The sequence below is a fragment of the Pectinophora gossypiella genome, chromosome 3 (genome assembly GCF_024362695.1).
Source record: "Pectinophora gossypiella chromosome 3, ilPecGoss1.1, whole genome shotgun sequence".
Taxonomy (NCBI): Eukaryota; Metazoa; Arthropoda; class Insecta; order Lepidoptera; family Gelechiidae; genus Pectinophora; species Pectinophora gossypiella.
Window position 1 is genome coordinate 1539144 of NC_065406.1, and position 22052 is coordinate 1561195.

Below are 22052 nucleotides of genomic sequence, written 5' to 3' on the forward strand. Positions count from 1 at the left end.
CATGTTCATCATAGAAAAATGTTTTATTTCATGTACTCCTCCGTACTTCAATTGAATTATTTAAATTACTACATAATTATATTATTCTGCTAATTAAGAACTAACAATTCTGCAGTCTCAAATTAATTACATACATAGAACACTGAGGTAGTCTCGGTGGACTGAGACTCTCGATTCATCTGATGTTGAACAAAACCAGTTGTTAGGAAGACGAACCGACACGGTTACAGTCATGGAAACAGGCCCTCGCACACATGTATCTATTGCTTTTCTAAAATAAAAATGCATCAATTTATACAATAAACAACACACAAACATACATCCTCACTTACACTCATGTGCGGCGAAAGAAACGATTAAATCTCAGACGCGGCCGCCGCACACGACTCAACCAAACGCAATAAATATACACAACACTAAACACTTCGTGCTATACGGGCAGTGCACGGAGCGAGCGACCCGCGCGTGCACAGCCTGTAGTGACCAGAGATCACATTTGGCTACCACACGATTACAGTCTGTTCAGTTACAACTCGTCTTTGAAGTCCTCATCGTCACCGCCGGGGCCGCCTGGGGGCGGAACTCCACCTTGGCCTTGGTAAAGCTTGGCAATGATGGGCTGGACAACATCTTCCAGAGACTTCTTCTGTTTCTTGTACTCCTCCGCCTCGGCGTCAGAGTTTTCTTCGAGCCATTTGATCGAGGCGTCGATCGCCTCCTCCATCTTGGTCTTCTCATCATCACTCAGTTTGGCACCAAGTTTCTCCTTATCCTGGAGCTGGTTCTTGATCGAGTACGCGTAGCTCTCGAGCTCGTTTCTGGACTCGACGCGCTCCTTTAGCTTCTTGTCGTCATCAGCGAACTTCTCAGCATCCTTGATCATTCTTTCAATATCTTCAGGTGTTAGTCTGTTCTGGTCGTTTGTGATGACGATCTTTTCCCTGTTTCCTGTGCCCTTGTCTTCAGCAGACACCTGTAGGATACCGTTGGCATCGATCTCGAATGTGACCTCAATTTGAGGTATGCCTCGTGGTGCAGGTGGGATGCCAGTGAGGTCGAACTTTCCGAGCAAGTGATTGTCCTTAGTCATGGGACGTTCACCTTCATAGACCTGAATGGTGACAGTGTGCTGGTTGTCACTGGCGGTGGAGAAGATCTGCGACTTCTTGGTGGGAATGACGGTGTTACGTGGGATAAGCTTGGTCATGACACCTCCGACAGTTTCGATACCCATGGTAAGAGGGTTGACGTCGAGAAGTACAATCGCGTCAGTGTCTTGTTCACCACTCAGTACACCAGCCTGTACAGCTGCACCATAAGCGACGGCCTCATCAGGGTTAATGCCTCGGGAAGGCTCCTTTCCATTGAAGAACTCCTTGACTAATTGTTGCACCTTAGGAATACGAGTGGAACCACCGACAAGTACGATTTCGTCGACGTCCTTCTTGTTCATGTCAGCGTCTTCCAGCACCTTCTGCACGGGTTTCAGAGTGGAACGGAACAGATCCATGTTCAACTCTTCGAACTTAGCCCTGGTAAGGGTTTCAGAGAAGTCTTCACCCTCAAAGAATGATTCAATTTCAATCTTGACTTGATGGCTGGAGGACAGAGCTCTCTTTGCCTTTTCGACCTCACGACGCAGTTTCTGGACGGCACGGTTGTCTTTCCTGATGTCCTTGCCCTTTTTCTTCTTGTACAGTTTGATGAAGTGCTCCATGACTCTTTGATCAAAGTCCTCACCACCCAAGTGGGTGTCACCATTGGTAGCGACTACTTCGAAGACACCATTGTCGATGGTAAGCAGAGACACGTCGAAGGTACCACCGCCCAAGTCAAAGACAAGCACATTCTTCTCACCGTCCTTCTTGTCCAAGCCGTAAGCGATAGCGGCGGCGGTGGGCTCGTTGATGATTCTCATAACATTAAGACCGGCGATGACACCAGCATCCTTGGTTGCTTGACGCTGAGCGTCGTTGAAGTAAGCGGGGACTGTGACGACGGCGTGGGTGACCTTCTTGCCAAGATAAGCCTCAGCAGTCTCCTTCATTTTGGTGAGGACCATGGCGGAAATTTCTTCAGGTGCGAAGATTTTCTCGCCTTGGGAAGTAGCAACTGAGACATGAGGTTTGCTGTTCTTCTCAACTACTTTGAAGGGGAAGAATTTGACGTCATGTTGGACGGTGGCGTCGCTCCATTCACGACCGATGAGACGTTTGGCATCGAACACGGTGTTCTCAGGGTTGGTGGTCAGCTGGTTCTTGGCGGCATCACCAATGAGACGCTCGCCGTCGGCAGTGAAAGCTACGTATGATGGAGTGATACGGTTACCCTGGTCATTAGCGATGATCTCCACTCGTCCATTTTTGTAAACACCCACACTGTGGACAACGGAAAATAATTTATTAATACAGAAGCTCTAAAACTTCACTTCATATAATTGATATTGAAATACCACTGAATTAAAATGTCTAAGATAAGAACAAACATTGTGATAAGGTGTAAATTATTACCTAACTGAAACTTCTAGATTTATTTGCATTGAATCTTAAAATTAATAACAATAGTACATTAAATTACAAGGCATTACAAATATTGAGAAGAAAAACTACTAGAATCTTGAATTTATAGGTATAGTGATGTGTTAACATTGCTTCAACTTGTTAATCAGAATTATAAAGATAATGTCTAGAGGAATAATCTTTAGCTGAGATCTTTAGTCCTAGATATTACTAGGTAGGTAACTACAATACTTTTCCTATTAGACTTAGTATTAGACTACTCACCATGAGTATGTGGTACCCAAGTCAATACCGATGACTGTCCCAATTTCCTTGTCTTTCTCCTTCTTCTCCTCGGCGAAGACAACCGCCAGGAGGCACGCGACCGCTAGTACACTCCACCGCATCTTGATCATGCAACTGTGTACACTGCAATATAACAAACACTATCAATAACCTATATCCAATAAGCTAACTAATACAAGGCGGAAATTACAGCCGAAGAATCTCCGTGACACGAATATGGCATAATGTACCCGGCCAAGTATTTCGAAGTTCAATGAATTATCCCTAGTCAAGGACACGTCGACCAATCGTATAGGACACGTCACTCATCTACCGGTTGCGAGAAAAATCACGTCTGTCCATTGTAGAAATTGAAAGTACGCTCAGTAAGGCTGTAACGGAACTGAATGGGGTAACGGGACTCTTCAGTTCGTAGCAGCGACATGTAGGGCGCCGCGCCGGCCAACATACCATCGAGAAATTTCGCTGACGTTACCTCCCATAAGATAAAGAATATATGAATCTCCGTGAAAATCTTATTAGAATGGATAAATATCGCAATGAGACACTTTCAAATTGAACCTTATTATAGATATAACCAAGAATAATCCAAAAATGACATGAAATTACGGTGACAGGTTATGAATCTGTAATATATCGTATCGTAAATTCGTGAGAATAAATTAATGAAATGAGTTTATTTAAACTCACCAATTAATCCAGACGATGAAATAATATTATAATTCAACTGTTGAGTAGTTCACAGCCACGTTAACAGCACTATGCGCGAGACACTTTGCAAAACTCACAAATTACGATTCCTTCTTCTTCGATTTTTGACGAAAAACTGAAGTTTGACACGCCGCCACCGCTATTATTTAGCGCTAGCATCGATCGTGGGTGATTCTGATTGGTCCACAGCTTGCTGACGTAATTCATACTAACACATGATTGGACCAAGTGTGCCTATTTGGCGCAACCCTATTGGCCCACGTTAATATCTGGCACGGAATAGGGCATCAGTTTTGGCATCAAATTCAAAAGCTCTTTTACGAAAACGATAATAATGTAAACTTTTTCTAGAAATATTCAGGTCGAAATTATACTTGGATTTATTGTTTAAATCCTATCTTAAACATTAAAAATAAATGCAACTGTATCTTTCTCATTCTTAGCTCTTATTCAGTTCAGACTTTTTCAACATTAATAATATTCCACTGTGCCTAGCTTACAATGTACTTTCACTTTGTTCCGTATGTTTCTAATCTTCTCGAAGCGACGAGAAAAGTAAAGATGTTCAGGAGAACAATATATTCCATGATATTTACGGGTATGTGCACATACCAACAGCTATTTATTACTATTACATACCATAAAAGCTTGCTTTGAATAAACCGGCGTCCATCGTCGGTTAGTATATTGAATGTCTAGGTGCCGCCGGTTTTTCTTGCAGCAACAGTTCCTCGGTTGTGAGAAGCAGTAGTTTTAGTTGGAAGAGATGTTCAAGAAAAATATATTTATGTAAAAATTGACGATTCAAAGTATAATTATGTTACCTAAGTCAATACCTAGAGAATAAAAATATTATTAAAAAATATATTAAAGGTACATGTCATGAGCAATATAATGTACCCACTTTAGGACTCTGTCGCACTAACATATTTGACATTCAGTGAGACTTACAGTTCAATTTGTCCAAAAAGTTAATGTAACATGGTACCAAAGTGTATACATATTAATACTCGTGACCGTACCTACTTAAGTATTATTCTTATAATTAAAATAATAGGATGGTTAGTTATCTAAACGACATGCCACATACGATCATCGGACTTTATAATAAAAGTGGTCGCGTGCGTGAGTTTATGTATCGGATCACTGTCTAACACTAAAGTACGCGTAGCGTGAAGGAATAGAGAAAGGTGTAACATTTCGAAAATTCTTTTTCATTCTGTTATCGAATATCATCAAACAAATAATGGAGTAACTTAGCTATTGCACTGTATTTGTGAACAAGATAGGTAAGCTTTCTTCGTTGCATAATTGTTATCGCGCCGGGAGCAAACGATAATACAAATCTCCCAAAAGCCACGTAGGTTGTTTTGAAATGTTGCTGATGCAATCATTGTCTTTACAAAACGTTCTAAGTGCATGGTTCCGCTAGTAATTTTTTTTTGTGTTTTTATCTTGCGATCAGTCTTATTGACTATAAACAGATGAGTTGGGTTTATATCCGCTAGTAATTACATACTTAATTTGTGGTTCAGCTTACTTTTTGGTAATAATTTGACACCATGGTTGATAAGGTCAATTATTGGTATCAGAACCCACATTAGACTAGTCTTTAAAACAAACTTGATTTCGCTGATGATTATCACGTACGTACTCAGCGGTGAAGGAAAACATAAGAATAAGAATAAAATAAATTTATTGCCAGTAACAATTTACATTTGCTATATAAACTAAGTAATTATGAATATTGCGAATACGGGCAAAAGGAAATGGCTCAGCTTGTGCTGCGATGGAGCCATGCTATGGCGCCATCCAGCACTGGTTTTCAGTCATTTCCTCTTCCTGAGATATTGTGCGGAAGTAATTGTCAAACATCGTAAGGAAACCCACATTCCCGAAAAGTGCATTTTCGGAGGTATGTGACCTAAACTGTATTGGGCTGGTATTCCCTTCGCGGGTTGGAAGGTCAGATAGGCAGTCGCTTCTGTAAAAAAGCGGACCTGTCAAATCTTCAGGCTAGGTAAGCGGACCCCGTGAATCATGGGATAATGCTCGGGTGATGACTACGTATAGAACGGCAACTCTCCACTCCCCACCAGCGTCTGATCTAGGTTTACCTCACCCCAAGGACGACATAGTTTAGTCTTCAATCGTATAGCGTCAGACGTGACACACAGATGCGCGTGTACGATAACGCCAATGTGCAGTCTCTGTGTAAAACGAGGTGTTTTGTATGAAGTGTCCGGGGTGTGGTTTTCGTCCTTTGTTGTTTCGTCATATCGGCAATAATCTGACACCAGTGTTGATAAGGTCGGGTTTTGACCTCACATCCCACACGGAAGATGATATCAGTGGCAATTTAGGCAAGAGGTAGCAGACAGATATTGGCCCCGATTCCTGGAGACACCGTCTAATTTTATTTTAAGTTATATCTGTCATTTTCATATCCGTCGAAAAGGAAAGGGACGGATGATTCACAGCTCTTAATTTTAGGAAGAATGAGTAAATGAACGTGTCGGGTTATTGACTGATGTAAAATTTTTAGACGGTTGGTTTAGATTTGTGCTTAAAATTGACGCGTGTTCCATAAATTTTATGCTTGTCGATTACCCGTCCCTTTCCTTTTCGGCGGATAAGAAAATGACAGATATAACTTAAAATAAAATTAGATGGTATTTACAGGAATTAGCACCATTATATAACTATCGCATTTATTATATTATACTCTAGTGGAGTATATACTGGAGCATCATGGTGGAGTATGCTCCATACCATATCCCATCCAGTTGATAGAGGGGACCCTGTCCCTAGCAGTAGGACATATACAGGTGTTAGTGACATCGTACCGAAAACTTTAAGGGTGATTCAGACCATGATTCTGAGTTGATATCAAGTGAAAATTTCCGTCGCAAAAGTATGGAACTGAAAATAATTTAAAAAATAATTACAAATTTTCATGAATTTTCCGACAGGAAATTCCACTTGATATCAACTCAGAATCATGGTCTGAATCATCCCATTCAATATTCGTTACGGTGTCACTAACACCGATACCTACTTGTATGGCTCCCTTTATATACTTGTAGGGTGTGTAAATGACAGGGATGATTCAGCTCATTATTCTGAATTAATATCAAGTGGAATTTTCCATCGCAAAAGTATAGAATTGAAAATAATTAAAAAAAAATCATGAATTTTGCGACGGAAAATTCGACTTGGTATTAACTCAGAATCATGGTCTGAATCATCCCTCTCGGTATTCGTTACGATATCACTAACACCCTATACAGGCTATTTATGTTATATTTATAACGTTAGTACGCATAAAGTATAAATGAATAATATACACAAGGAAGAGAGAAAACCATTTTATTAACAATAATTCTACAACAGTCGATGTACTTGTAAGAGAGAGGCAACAATATTGAGCAAGTAAAGTAAGCACCAAGTCCAAAGGAACCCAAAATACGCGTGTACCCTCTACACCTAAACTTATTCTATACCCTAAATGACGTAGTATGATTAGAGTGACATATCTTTCGTCTCTTTCGTACTACGCTGTATACCATAAGTGCGACAGAGACATATCTCTCGTCCCTTTCGTATTAAGCTGCATACCGTTATTGCAAAAAGGACATATCTCTCGTCTCTTTCGTATTAAGCTGCATACCGTTATTGCAAAAGAGACATACTCTTGTCCCTTTCGCGCTAAGCGATGTACTGTATCTCTGTCCTGCTCATTCTAATCATGCTACGTTTTAGTTCGTTGTTTAATGTTTCCCAGATATTATGCTTAGTATTACCGGCGCGAAGTATGTGATAATACAGTCGGCACCTGAAACAAAAACGCTACATTTATTTTAGCCTAGTCTCCACTAGGCGACATATGTCGAGCGACATGTGTCGAACATGTGTGTCCTCACAGATATCGAGCGTAATCGGACGACAGGCGGACCCACTGCGTGGCTAAAATGAACAAGATTAGTCCCCTTTGGCCAGCATCCCCGTATCTAGAGGGAAGCACCTGGGTTTTGTATCAGGGCTAAGGGGTGCCACTTTGAGGTTTCGCACCACCTAAATATTTTGCTAGGGCCACCACTGAGATCAAAGATAAAAAAGGAATAAGAATAGGACATAGAATAAGGTAAGGCTTGCTGAGGAAGACGAAGGACGTACATTGACCAAATTGGAGATGTCCTTAAAACGTGCAATACGATCTACTCTGAACCGGCGTGAATGAAACGATTGATGAATGTGGAGGAAGCAAGATAAGTGTGTCACGACACGGTTTAAGCAAATGGAATTCCATAGTCTCTGCTTACCCCGGTGGGAAATAGGCGTGAGTTTATGTATGTTAAAGATAAATTATAAAACGCAAATCCAGAAATAGAAGCCAGTATAAGATGATCAATAATCAATCTTATTTTCTATTTTCACTTATTTTCTAATTTTAATTATGAATTTAGTAACAATGAGTACGGTGGTTAACCTCTTTAATCGATGACGTCACACGGCCAGTGTTTCCATACAAATTGGGTCGTATACTAGGTTCAACATAAATTATGAAATTCTGATTACTAAATAAAGACAGATCTAACCAACGAAACACCTTTTCTTTTTTCTACTTAACTTATTTATGAATTTTAATAAAGAAAAAAGTAATAATAAGTACGATATTTTGTTGTGACGTCACAGGTTGCTTTTTCATACAAATTCCATAGTAATTTTGTGTTTTGACGTTTAGTAAAAAGTAACTCATTTGACTAGTTGGAAACTAGCCTATTCAATAGAGATGTTTCGTAAAAAAAAGTATATTATTTTGCTAAGTTGTAAAATAGCATATAAGTAGGTGTGGAGCCTCACCAGCTCTCCTCATGCAGGTGAGTGTCTCCATGAGCGTAGTCTGAACCTCGTTGCTGTCGCCGCTGCGGGAGATCATCGCATATTCACCTGACACCTGCATAAACAAACAAATAAATGTTTGTTAGGAATAAATTATCTATCTATTCAGCCTGTATCCACCCACTGCTGGGTATAGGCCTCCTCTCTTTCACGCCATCCTTTCCGGTCCTGTGCAAGTCTCATCCATTGCTTTCCGGCATACCTCACAATGTCATCCGACCACCGGGCTGGTGGTCTGCCTCGATATCGCATACCATCCCTTGGCCACCATTCAGTAACAGCCTTAGTCCATCTGTTGTCTTCCCGTCTTGCCAAGTGTCCTGCCCACCTTCACCTAAGCCTAGCGATTTGTATACCTATATCTTTGACTTCGGAATAAATAATAAACTTACGAAAAATATTTATGATGCGGGTGTAAGTGGTAGAGGAAGAGGAAGGCCTACGCGTACGGTTACGAGCATTAATATGTATACTCTTTGGTACCATGTCACATTGACTTTTTTGGCAAATTGAACTGTAAGTCTCACCAAATGTCAAATATGTTAGTGCGACAGAGTCCTAAAGTGGGTACATTATATTGCTCATGACTGTACGTACCGCGATCAGATCATAAGGATGTTTTAAAGAAAGACAAGAAGAGTCTTCTAATCCAGCGAGCGTGAAGTCTTTGATGAGAGTGGACGAAACGAAAGTGGTCTTCCAGGATCGTAGTAGGGAAATAGGCGTGATCTTATGTTTGTATGTATTTTTTTTTTTAATTAAAACACATAATAACGGGTTCTTACCGCGTTTAAAGTAGGGATATGAGACTCCCGATATTTCGACACTGTTGCAAGTGCCATGATCACGGGATGACTGCTGAGATTGGAAAAAAAGCTTGAAACGGCCTAATGTGGTGAAAAAACGTGAGGACACAGTGAGTGCGGTTTGTCGTAGTGAGTTTGATGCGAGTTCAGATGGTTTCGAACATTCCGATATCAAAAACATAAACAAGCAGCAAAGAAAGAGGGTAGACAGATATGTCTGCCCGTAGAATATTATGGATCTACCTACTCCACTCCAATCTCATCGTGATCATGGCACTTGCAACAGTGTCGAAATATCGGGAGTCTCATATCCCCATTTAAACGCGGTAAGAACCCGTTATTATGTGTTTTAATTATGATAATAACCGCGTAAACTTAAAACAATGTATATTTTTTTTATTAGGAGTCTTACATCATTCCCTCACGGAATGGCGGAAGATCTTCTGACACTACGCAATTCGTCCGGCAGGTCTCGTTTATGAAGAGAGCGTTGACTGATGTCACAGCGCGGACACTCCATACAAAAATCTCCGTCTTACCGTATGCCGCCTTATGCGCGGAAATCCGCGCGCTCTCTCTTATTCCTTAGCAGCTTACGGATATTTAGACTATTCTCCTAGCGGGGAATGAGGTAAATCTAGCTCGTCACCGATACGAATTGGTGCGGGGCGGAGGCGACAGTTTTATACGCAGTACTTCTCTTCTATTAACATTATAGAAGGAAAAATTGAAGGGAAGAGAGGAAGGGGTAGACTTAGGATAACATTTATGAAACAAATAAAAGAGAAGGTGCAGGTCGTGTCGTATCGGGAGGTGAAGGTTTTGGCGGGAAGAAGAGAGGAAAGGCGATCACTCCACCGATAAGAGCGCAGCTCTTAAATAGAGAGAGAGATTTCTCTTCTTCTTTGCGGGTCGACGGCGATCGATACAAAATTTTTGCTGACCAATAATTGGCCACGCTTACGGCATTGTCAGTGGCTTCCTAAAGGTCTTTAATAGTGCAGGTGTTAGGGCAGTTAGGACAGCACAAAAGGTGAGCCATAGTTTGTGGTGATACTCCACACTCGCAATCATCGCAACCATCAACGTGTTTGAATACACCGCTAGACGCGCCGCTTCGCACCTTCGTCGACCAGTTAATGTAACGCCGCTGGGCACAGGCCTCCCTCAATCAATCGGAGGGGTTATAGAGCGCGGGGTGAGGGAGCGGGGGGTATGGATATCGATTTAAATTACCTGATAAATAAACAAAGGATGGTTGGGGAACTGGTCCTTAGTTTGCTTGACAATGTCAAGGTACGGCAGCCCAGGCTTCACCATCAGGAAGTCTGCGCCTTCAGCTACGTCTCGAGCCTGGAACAAAATAGGATGATACTTTTCTTTTGTAAGCTAGCCATAGTCGGCGCGTAGGCCTAAACAATCAATTCAAATTTTCAAATTCAAAAATATCTTTATTCAATAGGTAACATAGTTACACTTTGAATCGTCAATTTTACATAACGAACGTCTCATCCGCCTAAAACTACTGCAGATTCTCACAACCTGTATAGCCGGGGAAAAGAAGCTGCAAGAAAAACCTCTGCACAGGGCCCTAGACGTTCTTTAAAAAAATAAAAATAAACATAAAATATTTATTTTCAATCAATAATTGGGTCGTGTACTAGGTTCAAGATAAATTATTAAATTCTTTTTACTAAATAAAGACGGATCTAAAACTAAAGAAAAGCATTTTTCTTTTTCTATCTAACTAATTTATGTATTTTAATCAAGAAAAAGTTAGTAAAAAGTACGACATTTTATCACGTTTTTCTATGACGTCACAGTGTGCTGTTTCATAGAAATTCCATAGTCATTTCGTTTAGTAAAATAGTTGCACTAGGGTATTTGACTGGGTCAAAGATGAATTATAAAATGCCGATCTAGAAATAGAAGCCAGTCGAACATGATCAAAGATCAATCTCATTTTCCTTTACAACATTTTTAGAAATTTATTTTTAAGTAAGTATGTCGTTGACCGCTTTTATTGATGAAGTCCCAGGACAGTTGTAAATGTATTAAATATTTTAAACATAAACAGCCTATATACGTCCCACTGTTGGGCACTGGCCCATTATATTTTATATACAATTTTATAAGCGGAAGATAAAGAAGGATTTATCGCTTCAGTTCATTGATTCAATTCAGTTCAGTTATAAGTATGTTGACCTTACAAATTTCCAGACCAACTGATCTGATAACGTTTGTCGGTACATAATTTGTTAATCAAATAACGTAATTTAGTTTCACTATACATGCAACGACCGATTCACGGACAGCTTATATTTACTTCTCTAAAGAAAAAACGAGCCGCATGTGTGTATGGTCACGAGCATTAATATGTATACACTTTGGTACCATGTCACATTAACTTTTTTGACCAATTGAACTGTAAGTCTCACTAAATGTAATCAGAATTTCATCATTTATCTTTGACCTAGGAAAGTACCCATAGAGCAGGAAACTACCTTTTTTCTGACGTGACTTATTGTAGATTTGCCGCAGATGGCATTAACTACTTGGCCGGACAAATGGGGAGCGCTGAAGGCTCTCACCCGGTACAACGTTTAAGACAACAGGCCTGAGGGTGCCCAGTTGGGCGCGAACCTCGGCTCAGGGCGTCGTCTGAAAGGAAAAATATTTGAAAGAATTAATCGACCCTAGTGGGTCGATAGCGATAAGCGCTGAATGAGGGAAATCGTCGACCACGCCGGCGGGGTGGGTATCGGGGACCTGAAGTGTTTGGTGTCGCGAGCTGATTGGCTGCCTCTATGGCTAGAGTAATCGGGTCGTCGGGATCGTATATTGGGAAACTACCCAATTACTAGATAATGTAGTAAATAAATAAATATACTGACGGCGGCCCGGGCGGCGAGTGCGGCGCTGCCGGGCGGCAGCTGGTAACACTTGCGGTCACCCTCCATGGGGGAGCTCTTCATGGTATCGCGAAACGGCCCATACATGGACGACGCGAACTTACACGAGTACGACAACACTGACACCTGTAACATTGAAACTTTATTTTTAGTATACTTTACATTACAAACGCAGAACTGTGGAGGATCACACTTGCTCATTTGCTCTCACGCACATTTTCTTTTATTTTTTTTTTCTTTTTAATGTGTTTATATACCTATATATATATTTAACCATGTTTTAGAATCTTATGTAAGTATACCAAAGTGGAGTTGCGAGTCATTCCCAACACAAGTAATCTAGTTACTTACTGGGAAGTCTCGACAACAAACTTCGCTACAATTATGAGAAATAAACTTTTTTTTTATTTATTAAGTTCGAAAGTTCAATGAGGATTGGTGAAGACTTATATGTCAAGGGATTAAGGTTTATTATAGGTACAACTCAACTCCATATGTTTGTTAATAAATGATAACGGCAAATATTAAAGATCTTCTGGCCTAAAACTGTTACAAACACAGAACTGTGGAGATTGACTGGGCAGAATATTGTGGAGGCTTATATCCGCACATGGAAATGGCGGTGGATTGGTCATGTCCTTAGAAGACCCACCCGTCCTGACGAGCTCTAAAGTCAGAAACATTATGAGTGGGTCAAATAAACGTTGTATTTTTTTAATAATAAGTATAATTGTCAATAATTTTCTTTTCAATGTACCATTTCTTTATTATTACCTACTTATTTTATTTTTTTATATATATTTGTACGCCTGCATCCAGGCCGAACACATCACAACATTGTTATTTGAATTATTTTACCACCTTTTTTGTATTCTATGTTGATTTGATTTTGATTTGATTTTTTTAATAAAGTGATTTTCAGGTTCTTGACAGAGACGGCTTCCGATTATTACCCCTAAACCGTTTTTGCGTCTGTCCGCTTGTCTGTCTGAGGGTCTCATAAGTAGTAAGTAATCTTATAAGTACACCAAAGGTAAGATAGTGACTAATATCGCATGAACAGGATGAGGAACCGGTCTTCTATCGTGTGGGTTGTGAGGTGGATGATGTCAGGGTTATTACTGAGCCGCCAAAGGCCCCTGACGTGACTCAAGTACACAACACAACACAATGAACACAACACAATGACAATGATGATGTCAAACACAATGTAAAAATTGTTAACGATTACATAAATAAATAATAAGTAACGACTACGTACTTACATCAGTAAGTAGTAACCGGGACCAACGGCTTAACGTGCCTTCCGAAGCACGGATCATCTTACTTTCGGACAATCAGGTGCGAGAAGCCTGCAATGTCCTAACCAAACTGGGGATCACAAAGTGATTTGTCCCCACCGGGATTCGAACGCAGGACCTCCGGATCGTGAGCACAACGCTCAACCACTGCACCACGGAGGCCGTTACTGGGCCCGGTATGGTTTACACGCTCGTCGCGGCTGCGTCAGAGCTGCGGTTTCTAATCCCATTCAAATCAAATCAAACCCATTCGAATCAAAATAAAATCAAATCATTTATTTGCAGTAAACAAACCAAAAAAAAAAAACAAATTTCGAAACAGATTTTTTCGATAAAATTATCCCTTTGTGAGTTTCCCTAAGCATAGATGAGTGAATTATAAAAAACAAAAAATCCTACCTGATTCTGCAGTTTATGTGATATTAAGGCATCTTTGATGGCTTTTATCCTGTTGTCCATCATGTCTGACGGGGCGACTACGTGAGCACCTGTAAAGTAACAGCGTAGGTACAGTCATGAGCAATATAATGTACCCACTTTAGGACTCTGTCGCACTAACATATTTGACATTTAGTGAGACTTACGGTTCAATTTGTCAAAAAAGTTAATGTGACATGGTACCAATGTGTATACATATTAATGCTCGTGACCGTACACCATCATTTTTGATGACTGTCTTTTGGATTTGTCTCGGATGGCGTTGACAACCGGCCCGTAGTGGACCGATAAAAACAAGCGATAAGAGATGGCGATAAAAAAAGAAAAGAAAGGAAAACGTGAAACAGTAGGACTAGGGCCCTGTGCTGGGAGGTTTTCTGGCCACATCTTTCCCTTAGCGTTACAGATTCCGATGTAGTAGTAGTTTTACAGCTAGTTACATAATTTGTAATTTAATTTTTGACGTTCAAAAAGCGCTGACTATGTAAGCCAATTTTGACAAATTAATATTTTTGAATTAGAATTTTTGGTGACCGGCTTCGCCAAACTTAGTGTCAGGTGAGGGTTAGGTACTATTGAGCCGCCAAAGGCCTCAGACGTGCCTCGTGACGACCATATACTTACTTAAGTAAATAGTAGCCGGAAACGACCGCTCAACGTGCCCGAAGCACGGATCATCATACTTACGGACAATCGGGTGATCTGCCTGTAATGTCCTAACAAACTAGGGGTCATGCAGTGAGTTTTGTTATATGTGAATCGGGAATCAAACCCAGGACCTCCGGATCGTGAGCGCAACGCTTAACCACTGGATCACAGAGGCCGTTGAAATTAAAATCTAGGATGAAATAAGCGCTGAAAGAGGGTAAATGTCAACCACGTACGAAAAGTTGAAAGGAAACTGAAAACTTTGTGCTTTTTTTAAGTTATTTTCCGTGCTATACTTTGGCGTCGGCAAATTCCACTTGATATCAACTCAGAATCATGGTCTGAATCATCCCTAAAACATTTCGTGACGATGTCACTAACACCCGGTATTTACCCGCTTTAGCATAAGCCAGTGCAACTTCGGCAATCCTCTTGACAGAAGCGGCGTGGTCTATGGCGCCAGTGTTGGTGAGCACGCCACAGTGTCCATGCGAGGTGTATGGACACAGGCACACGTCACACGCTATCAGGAGTTGCGGGAACGCGTCGCGGAGCTTCGGCAGAGCCTTGATCACCGGGTTGGAAACGTCGTCTGCGCTCGACCCTGTAGGGTCCTGGGAAGTAAGGTTTTATAAGAAGTGCATAAAAATATTCAAATGTTGTGTGCACCTATAATTGGGTTATGTAACAGTCTAATTCCTGATATAACTTTTTTATTTAATGTTTTTTTTTAAGCTGATGGTGTACCTTTTTATAATAAATAAACAGCCTATATACGTCCCACTGCTGGGCAAAGGCCTCCCTTCAAGCAAATAGAGGGGTATGAAGCATACTCCACCACGCTGCTCCATGCTGTTTATAAGAAGTAAACTTAGTTTAATCGTAGTCATAATAACTGTTTATGGTCAGTCGACAGATGGCGTGTTTCGGCACATAAATGAAAAAAAAAATGTGATACTGAACCCTTCGTGCGCGAAGGCACACGTGCACTTGGCCGTTTTTGTAAACTCTTTTTACGTGCAGTGCTTACCTATAATTAGTTACGCAATTAGACTGAATCATTTAAATGTGTAAGATGCATGAGTATATTGTAGTAATTATTGGTGTGCCAAATTAATAAACCATTATTTACTGAGGATGAGGTGTAGTAGGTTTTTATACTTTGGAAACCTATGAAGGTTTCCAAAGTATAAAAACCTACTTCACTGGAAACCAACTTTGGAAACCTATGTAGGTTTCCAAAGTATAAAAACCTACTTCACCTCATCCTCAGTAAATAATGGTTTATTAATTTGGCACACTAATCGAATTTGTATGAACAAATTCGATTAGTGCGTCCAGATACAAAAACTTTGTCAAGTCTTTTTATTAAATTGAAAAAAAAAAACACACGCGCCACTTGACTATGTGTGTGTTACATTTTGCAACTAAAATGATGAAATAAAAAATATATTTTTATTTACTTTTCAGGACTTTATAAACTTAAGAAAAAACAAAAGAAAAGTAGACTCTTGTGAATAAGATCTCTTTAAATTATACCAATTCCAATTCTTCTAATTCTTTTTTAAAACAATATAATTTTAAGATTTGTTAGATGATGTTATGTTATCAAGGCCCAAGTATTTGAATGGACTTAATTAATTTAAAAAGTAAGCAAACAGAAAAGGCGGGAACTAGTGTTGCCGAAAAATCGATAGTTTTACTATCGATAGTAAACAGCCAAAATCATGTACCCAATCGATAGGCCTATCGATAGTATCGATACTATCGATAGGCCTATGTTTTTTGTTTTTCAACTATCGATACTATCGATAGTATCGATAGTATCGATAGCTCTTTTTTGGCAATACTATTGATAAACAACGATAGTATCGATACTATCGATAGTATCGATAGTTGAAAAACAAAAAACTATCAATACTATCGATACTATCGATAGTATCGCTCTTCGATATTGCGCAAGCTATCGATACTATCGATAGTATCGATACTATCGATAGTTTTGTACGATCGATAGTGATTAACCGAAATAAATAATTCGGTTATTAACCGAAATAAAATATGTGTTAACAGTACAGGCGTATACCGAAACATTTCGGTATTCTTTATCAAAGGGGTTAATGCGAACACTGTTAACAGAAATTAAAGGTTAACAGGAATGATAGGTTAACCGCTTTATAAACGGTTATTTTGCATGTTGCCATTCCGTCGTGCGAAACGAATGCTGGCAACGCTGCGCCAAGCAACCTGCAGGCACTTGTCGGCGTCGTTTAATCGTTCCACGCGCTTTGTTTTTTACTATTTCGACGTTTACTTTTTAACCAGCGACGCTACGCGGAAAGGTCGTAACGTAGTTGCAGAACGCATGATCCGATTTGGTTACGTTTTTTTTTTGTTTGATAGGTGATAATTACGAGAAGATTTGTAGACATGACGGAAGGATCCAGGGTCTGATGATGACCAGGTTATATTATATTATTATATATACTCGACAAAAAAAATGACGCAAGATCGCCGAGTTTGAGTTTGTTTGACTTGTCTTGATGAACACTCTGACCCTAGGTGGTTGTTGGTGGTTGATACTCAGGGTGTGATGATAACCAGGTGGTTATAAGGATAGGAGCTCGATATTAAAATAACGCTAGACCTCCGAGTTTGGGCGTGTTTGATTTGTCTTGATGAGCCTTCTAGCTATACTTGGCTTTGGTGGTTGGTATTCAGCGTCTGATGATGACCAGGTGGTCATAAGTTAGGAAATCGATATTAAAATAACGCGTAACCTTCGAGTTTGGGTTTGTTTGAATTGTCTTGATGAGAACTTTATTGGTGGTTGGTATTTAGGATTGGATGATAACCAAAAAGTAGGAACTCGAAATTTAAATGACGCAAGACCTCTAAGTTTGGGTTTGTTTGATTTGTCTTGATGAGAACTCTGACTCTAGGTGGTTGTTGCTGGTTGATACTCAGGGTGTGATGATGACCAGGTGGTCATTTGTATTGTCAACTTAGAAACTCGATGTTAAAATAATTTGCCTTGACGAGCATTCTAGCTCTGGTTAGTATTAAAGATCTGATGGTAACCAGGTGGTTATAGGAACTCCATTTTAAAATGACGCAAGATGTGGTTACTAGTATGAAGTCGGAAGGTAGTCGTCATGGAATCTAGACAATATAATAACGCTCTCTAACTCACTTGTTTGAGTGATCTTGAATATTACTCTGATCTGAGATGGAATTGGGATGCATCTTAATATGTAGCCATAGGATGAAGTCCGTATCGCATGGTTTAGGCGTATGGTACGTTACGGTTTTGTATGATGCGTATATTAATTTAAAGACTTGAATCGAGTCTATTTTTTTGTCGAGGAATCGACTGGATTCGACTAGAATCGATTAAAATGGACTGGATTTGACAAGCACCTAGAATCGTCACAATCAGCTTGAATGGACTTAAACTGACACAAATGACTTGAATCCACTCCACTAGACTGGATTCCACAAAATCGCCTGGAAACGACTAAAATCGACAGTTTTTTATTAATAATATAGGCTCACGTTTGACCGCGTTTGAAAACCGCGTCAGTCTCACCTGGTGGTATAGGACGATCTGGTCTAGGGTGAATCACGCTTACCTAGTAAATGCCTATTCACCCTAGCCTTGAAGAATGCCAAATTATAACGAGTTGGAAATGCAGACGACAGTTCCAGTCCTTTGTTATTCGCATCAAAAAGGAAGAGGCAAAACGTTTAGTGCGGATTGGTGGTATATGCACAACATGAAATGTCTGCCGACGACTAGTTGTTTGAAGATGGAATAGTGTGGGTGGAATTAACTCATGAAGTTCCTGCACACACTGAACCGCACACCGAAGTGTATCCTATAAAAAACCGCTACCCTTCGTCTGTGTTTTAGATTTTGGAGTCGAGTCTTCACTAACGACTCATTGTCTACGGGCTTTAATGCTCAACGCTCCACCAAGTCGAGAGCGGCCAACCGAGAGCTGGCAAAGCCTCGCCAAAGGTGACAACAGTACTCCATACAACAACGAACCTGTGCTGTGTACAGATCAAGCAACTGCTCTGAGGGGAAGTATCATCTGACTTTAGAAAGGATGTCTGATTTTTGGCTGCAATTTTGTTATAGACTCGGTGTAGCAGCCGAAGTTTAGGTTGGCAATTAGGTCCATACCATAGAGCTCGAGATAGTTGGTAATTGACGTGGATATTAGTGATGGTGTAACGAATGTAAATTTTTAGACATTCGCGAATGCGTATACGAATATCTGCAAAAAATCTTCGCGAATGCTAATATTCGTTACATCACTAATGGGTACACTCCGAAACATTGGAGCCAGATTCGTTTCGCGGTGAACAGACATGCCTGGGTTTTGGAAGCGTTGAATTCAACCAAGTTGTTGTCACCCCGTTCTGAGACGGACTTAAGGGTCAAATTCACACGATTCATAAGATTCTGATAACAAGTTCTGATAACGCTGACATCCCTGGTGCTTGTTCTCCGTCACTGTGCTATCGTCTGATTTTAGTCGATTTTTAACGATTCCATTCAATTTTGTCGAATATAGCCGATTCTTCAAAAACGCTTGTTTCCCGTTTATACCCATCTTTCTCTTTCCAGCTGAGTTTGTTTTAATATTTTACTCTTCGTTAGTAATAACCTATAAAACCGAGGTTAACCCTTGATATGTGTTAACAGGTTTCAATAGGTTAACAGATTAACGTGTTACCGTAATAAAAGGATACCGATTGAATCTGTTAACCTTTTATATCGGTTAACTTTTTAAATGGGTTTTCCGAACACTGTGTAGCATTGTGTGGAACAATTCACACCATTTAAAGCTCGTATTTAATATATTTTATATTTCGTGGGTGTTTTTGCAGTGGATATTTGGTTTTGAAGTAGGCAATTCTCTAAACTTAAAAAAAACACTGTTAAGTGGAGTGGATAGGATTTTTTTTACAATACTATCGAAATTAAGGTCACTATCGATCATACAAAACTATCGATAGTATCGATACTATCGATAGTATCGATAGCTTGCGTAATATCGAAGAGCGATACTATCGATAGTATCGATAGTATTGATAGTTTTTTGTTTTTCAACTATCGATACTATCGATACTATCGATAGTTTTTCATCTTTTAACTATCGATACTATCGATAGTATCGATACTATCGTTGCTTATCAATAGTATCGCCAAAAAAGAGCTATCGATACTATCGATACTATCGATAGTATCGATACTATCGATTAATTATCGATACTATCGTTTTTTGGTAAACTATCGATAGTTCGATCGAAAACTATCGATAGGGCACTATCGAGCGGCAACACTAGCGGGAACGGAAGTGAGAATTACGCGGCGAACGAAACAAATGAAGAACGGGGTAGGACTTGTTCCCTACTTTGCTAGGAGACTGGTTGAGAATAGAATTGTATGTTATGTATTTGAATTCCAGCCAACCTTATTTTACTTAATTATAATAGCAAGTATGTTTCAACTTCAACCATAAAAAAATATAGGTCTATGGTTTCAATTGTGTGTGTAGATAGGCAAATAAAAATATTTAAATAATCAATTTACTTTTGGCATAGTTTCGACAATTCCGAAGATAAGTATGGACTTGAGTCCCTTGTCCACCAGGGTGGTGAGAGCTGGGATCAACTGGTTGACGCCATATCTGTGCACGTTTGGCATGCTGCCCACCGGCTGAATGGCATCTTCATTCTCTCTGGAAATATCACAAATTATAGAACATTATTTTTCGTTTTATCATGCTTGTGGCAAAGCCAACATCTGCAACACTTTCACACAAACTAACTAAAAAAAAGGCCAGCAAGAGAGAGGGCTAAGTGAAAAGAACTAGTGGAGGCCTTTGTCAAAAGGCAAATGGATGAGGAAGACAATATCTTTAAACACATTTTAAATATTAAGTTTAATCTAACTTCAACTTTATGGTTTATGGCTAATATCAAGTTTTTTTTTTACTGACATCTTCATTTTTTAAATTTTCTTATGTGTCAGTTTGCCCTTTGGCAAAGGCCTCCCCAATAGTGCACCACAATTCCCGATCCAATGCCATTCTTCTCCACATTACTCCAGCCACCTAATTTCAATTCAATTTAAAAATTAAGGTGTGAGAAAATTCTTCTATCGTTTAGGTTGTGTGGTGGAGTACCAACCTCATCAACCCTAGTGTCATGGTTACTATTGAGCCACCAAAGGCCCAAAAAAAAGAATTGGGCGAGTAAATTGAAAAAAAAAAGAAAACAATGATACACACTGTTTAAGGAAACAATATTTATGTAAAAACGTCAGAAATAAAGGCTTATATTATTAAATAGGTATCAAGTTTTCATATTTTTACCGACTTCAAAAAAGGAGGAGGTTTTCAATTCGACCATATTTTTTTTTTGGTAATATATATTGTTTATGGTTAGATTAAGTTCATAATAAAGGCCACATCTACATCTACATCTCATGCTTGCGATAGATTTGTTTTTTTATGCAGCTGTAAATATGCTGTTTTGGCTAGACCAATTTTAGATTGGTATTCACAACAACACATGCACATGTTTTGGACATGCATGGCATAGCCAATAGTCTTTAGAGACAGAACAATAAATGGCTAAAACATAAAAAATACTTATCAGACTAAATAACAATATCTTTATTCTCTTATTTTGTTTTTGCTGTGTCATGCACTCGTCCTGCAATTGTGTAGTTTTTATATGTCTACTATTGTAAATTATTTATGGTTAATAAACTTTATTTTTATATTTTTTTATACTCAAGAATAAAGATAAGGAAAGAATGTCAATTTTAAATTGCAAAAGTTTACCAAACAGTTTTAGTTTAGCTTTACCATTTAGGAATATTCAGAATAAATAAAACTGTAAAGTCATTGTTTAAATATTTATTATAATTACTCAACATATTCAACAGAAGTTCGAAAGTTGAAAGGTCATTGAAATTATAAACAAACTTTTTGATAACACATAAAACTTAATTGAGAAACTATGTGTCATTCTATTGTAATACCTACTAAGTACTTACTATTCTCCTATAGATTGAAATTAATAAACCGATAATAAACTGATACGAAAAAGTTATTGTTTGAACTTGGCAAGTACTTGAGAATCTATAAATACTACCTATTTATTTAAAAGGAACTTTTTTTTAACTTACAGTAGAAATACCGGATACATAATATTATGAGGCTCGATGCTGGTATTCGGCTCCTGCAGTTTCCGGAGCGTAGAGTGGAAGTAGCCCCCTTGCAAGACATGTTCCGGCCGTAGAAATAGATCGTTCATCTTTACCGAATTGCACTATAAAGTCACCAATAAAACTGTTCAAATAGCGTGCAGATGTAGACGATATTTGAGCAAATAGCCGTGTGCTAATTGATAATCAAAGTATCGCCTATTATCTACCAAATTATGAAAAGAAACCGTCTGAAACCTTGCAAGTCGGCACGGCAGGTTTGTCAAACAAAAACGTCAACG

The 22052-nt window shown here is 39.3% G+C and overlaps 2 protein-coding genes across 3 annotated transcripts; both read right to left on the minus strand.

Moving 5' to 3' along the window:
- Positions 1-4: 4 nt before the first annotated feature.
- LOC126382213 (endoplasmic reticulum chaperone BiP) lies at positions 5-3640 on the minus strand. Its single transcript, XM_050031989.1, has 3 exons — positions 3495-3640; positions 2784-2927; positions 5-2378 (listed from the first exon to the last, which is right to left on the minus strand). Exons 2-3 carry the CDS (start codon positions 2912-2914, stop codon positions 527-529), a joined length of 1983 nt encoding a protein of 660 aa, XP_049887946.1. The 5' UTR covers positions 2915-2927; positions 3495-3640; the 3' UTR covers positions 5-526.
- A 3227-nt stretch (positions 3641-6867) lies between these two features.
- LOC126382235 (delta-aminolevulinic acid dehydratase) lies at positions 6868-22052 on the minus strand. 2 transcript variants are annotated; one of them, XM_050032039.1, is made up of 8 exons: positions 21733-22052; positions 20128-20275; positions 14917-15136; positions 13836-13924; positions 12118-12261; positions 10460-10576; positions 8379-8472; positions 6868-7350 (listed from the first exon to the last, which is right to left on the minus strand). In XM_050032039.1, the coding sequence occupies exons 1-8, from the start codon at positions 21858-21860 to the stop codon at positions 7286-7288; spliced, it is 1005 nt and encodes a 334-aa protein (XP_049887996.1). In that variant the 5' UTR covers positions 21861-22052; the 3' UTR covers positions 6868-7285. The 2 variants fall into 2 exon arrangements, with proteins under 2 accessions (XP_049887996.1, XP_049887997.1); XM_050032040.1 differs by lacking the exon at positions 12118-12261.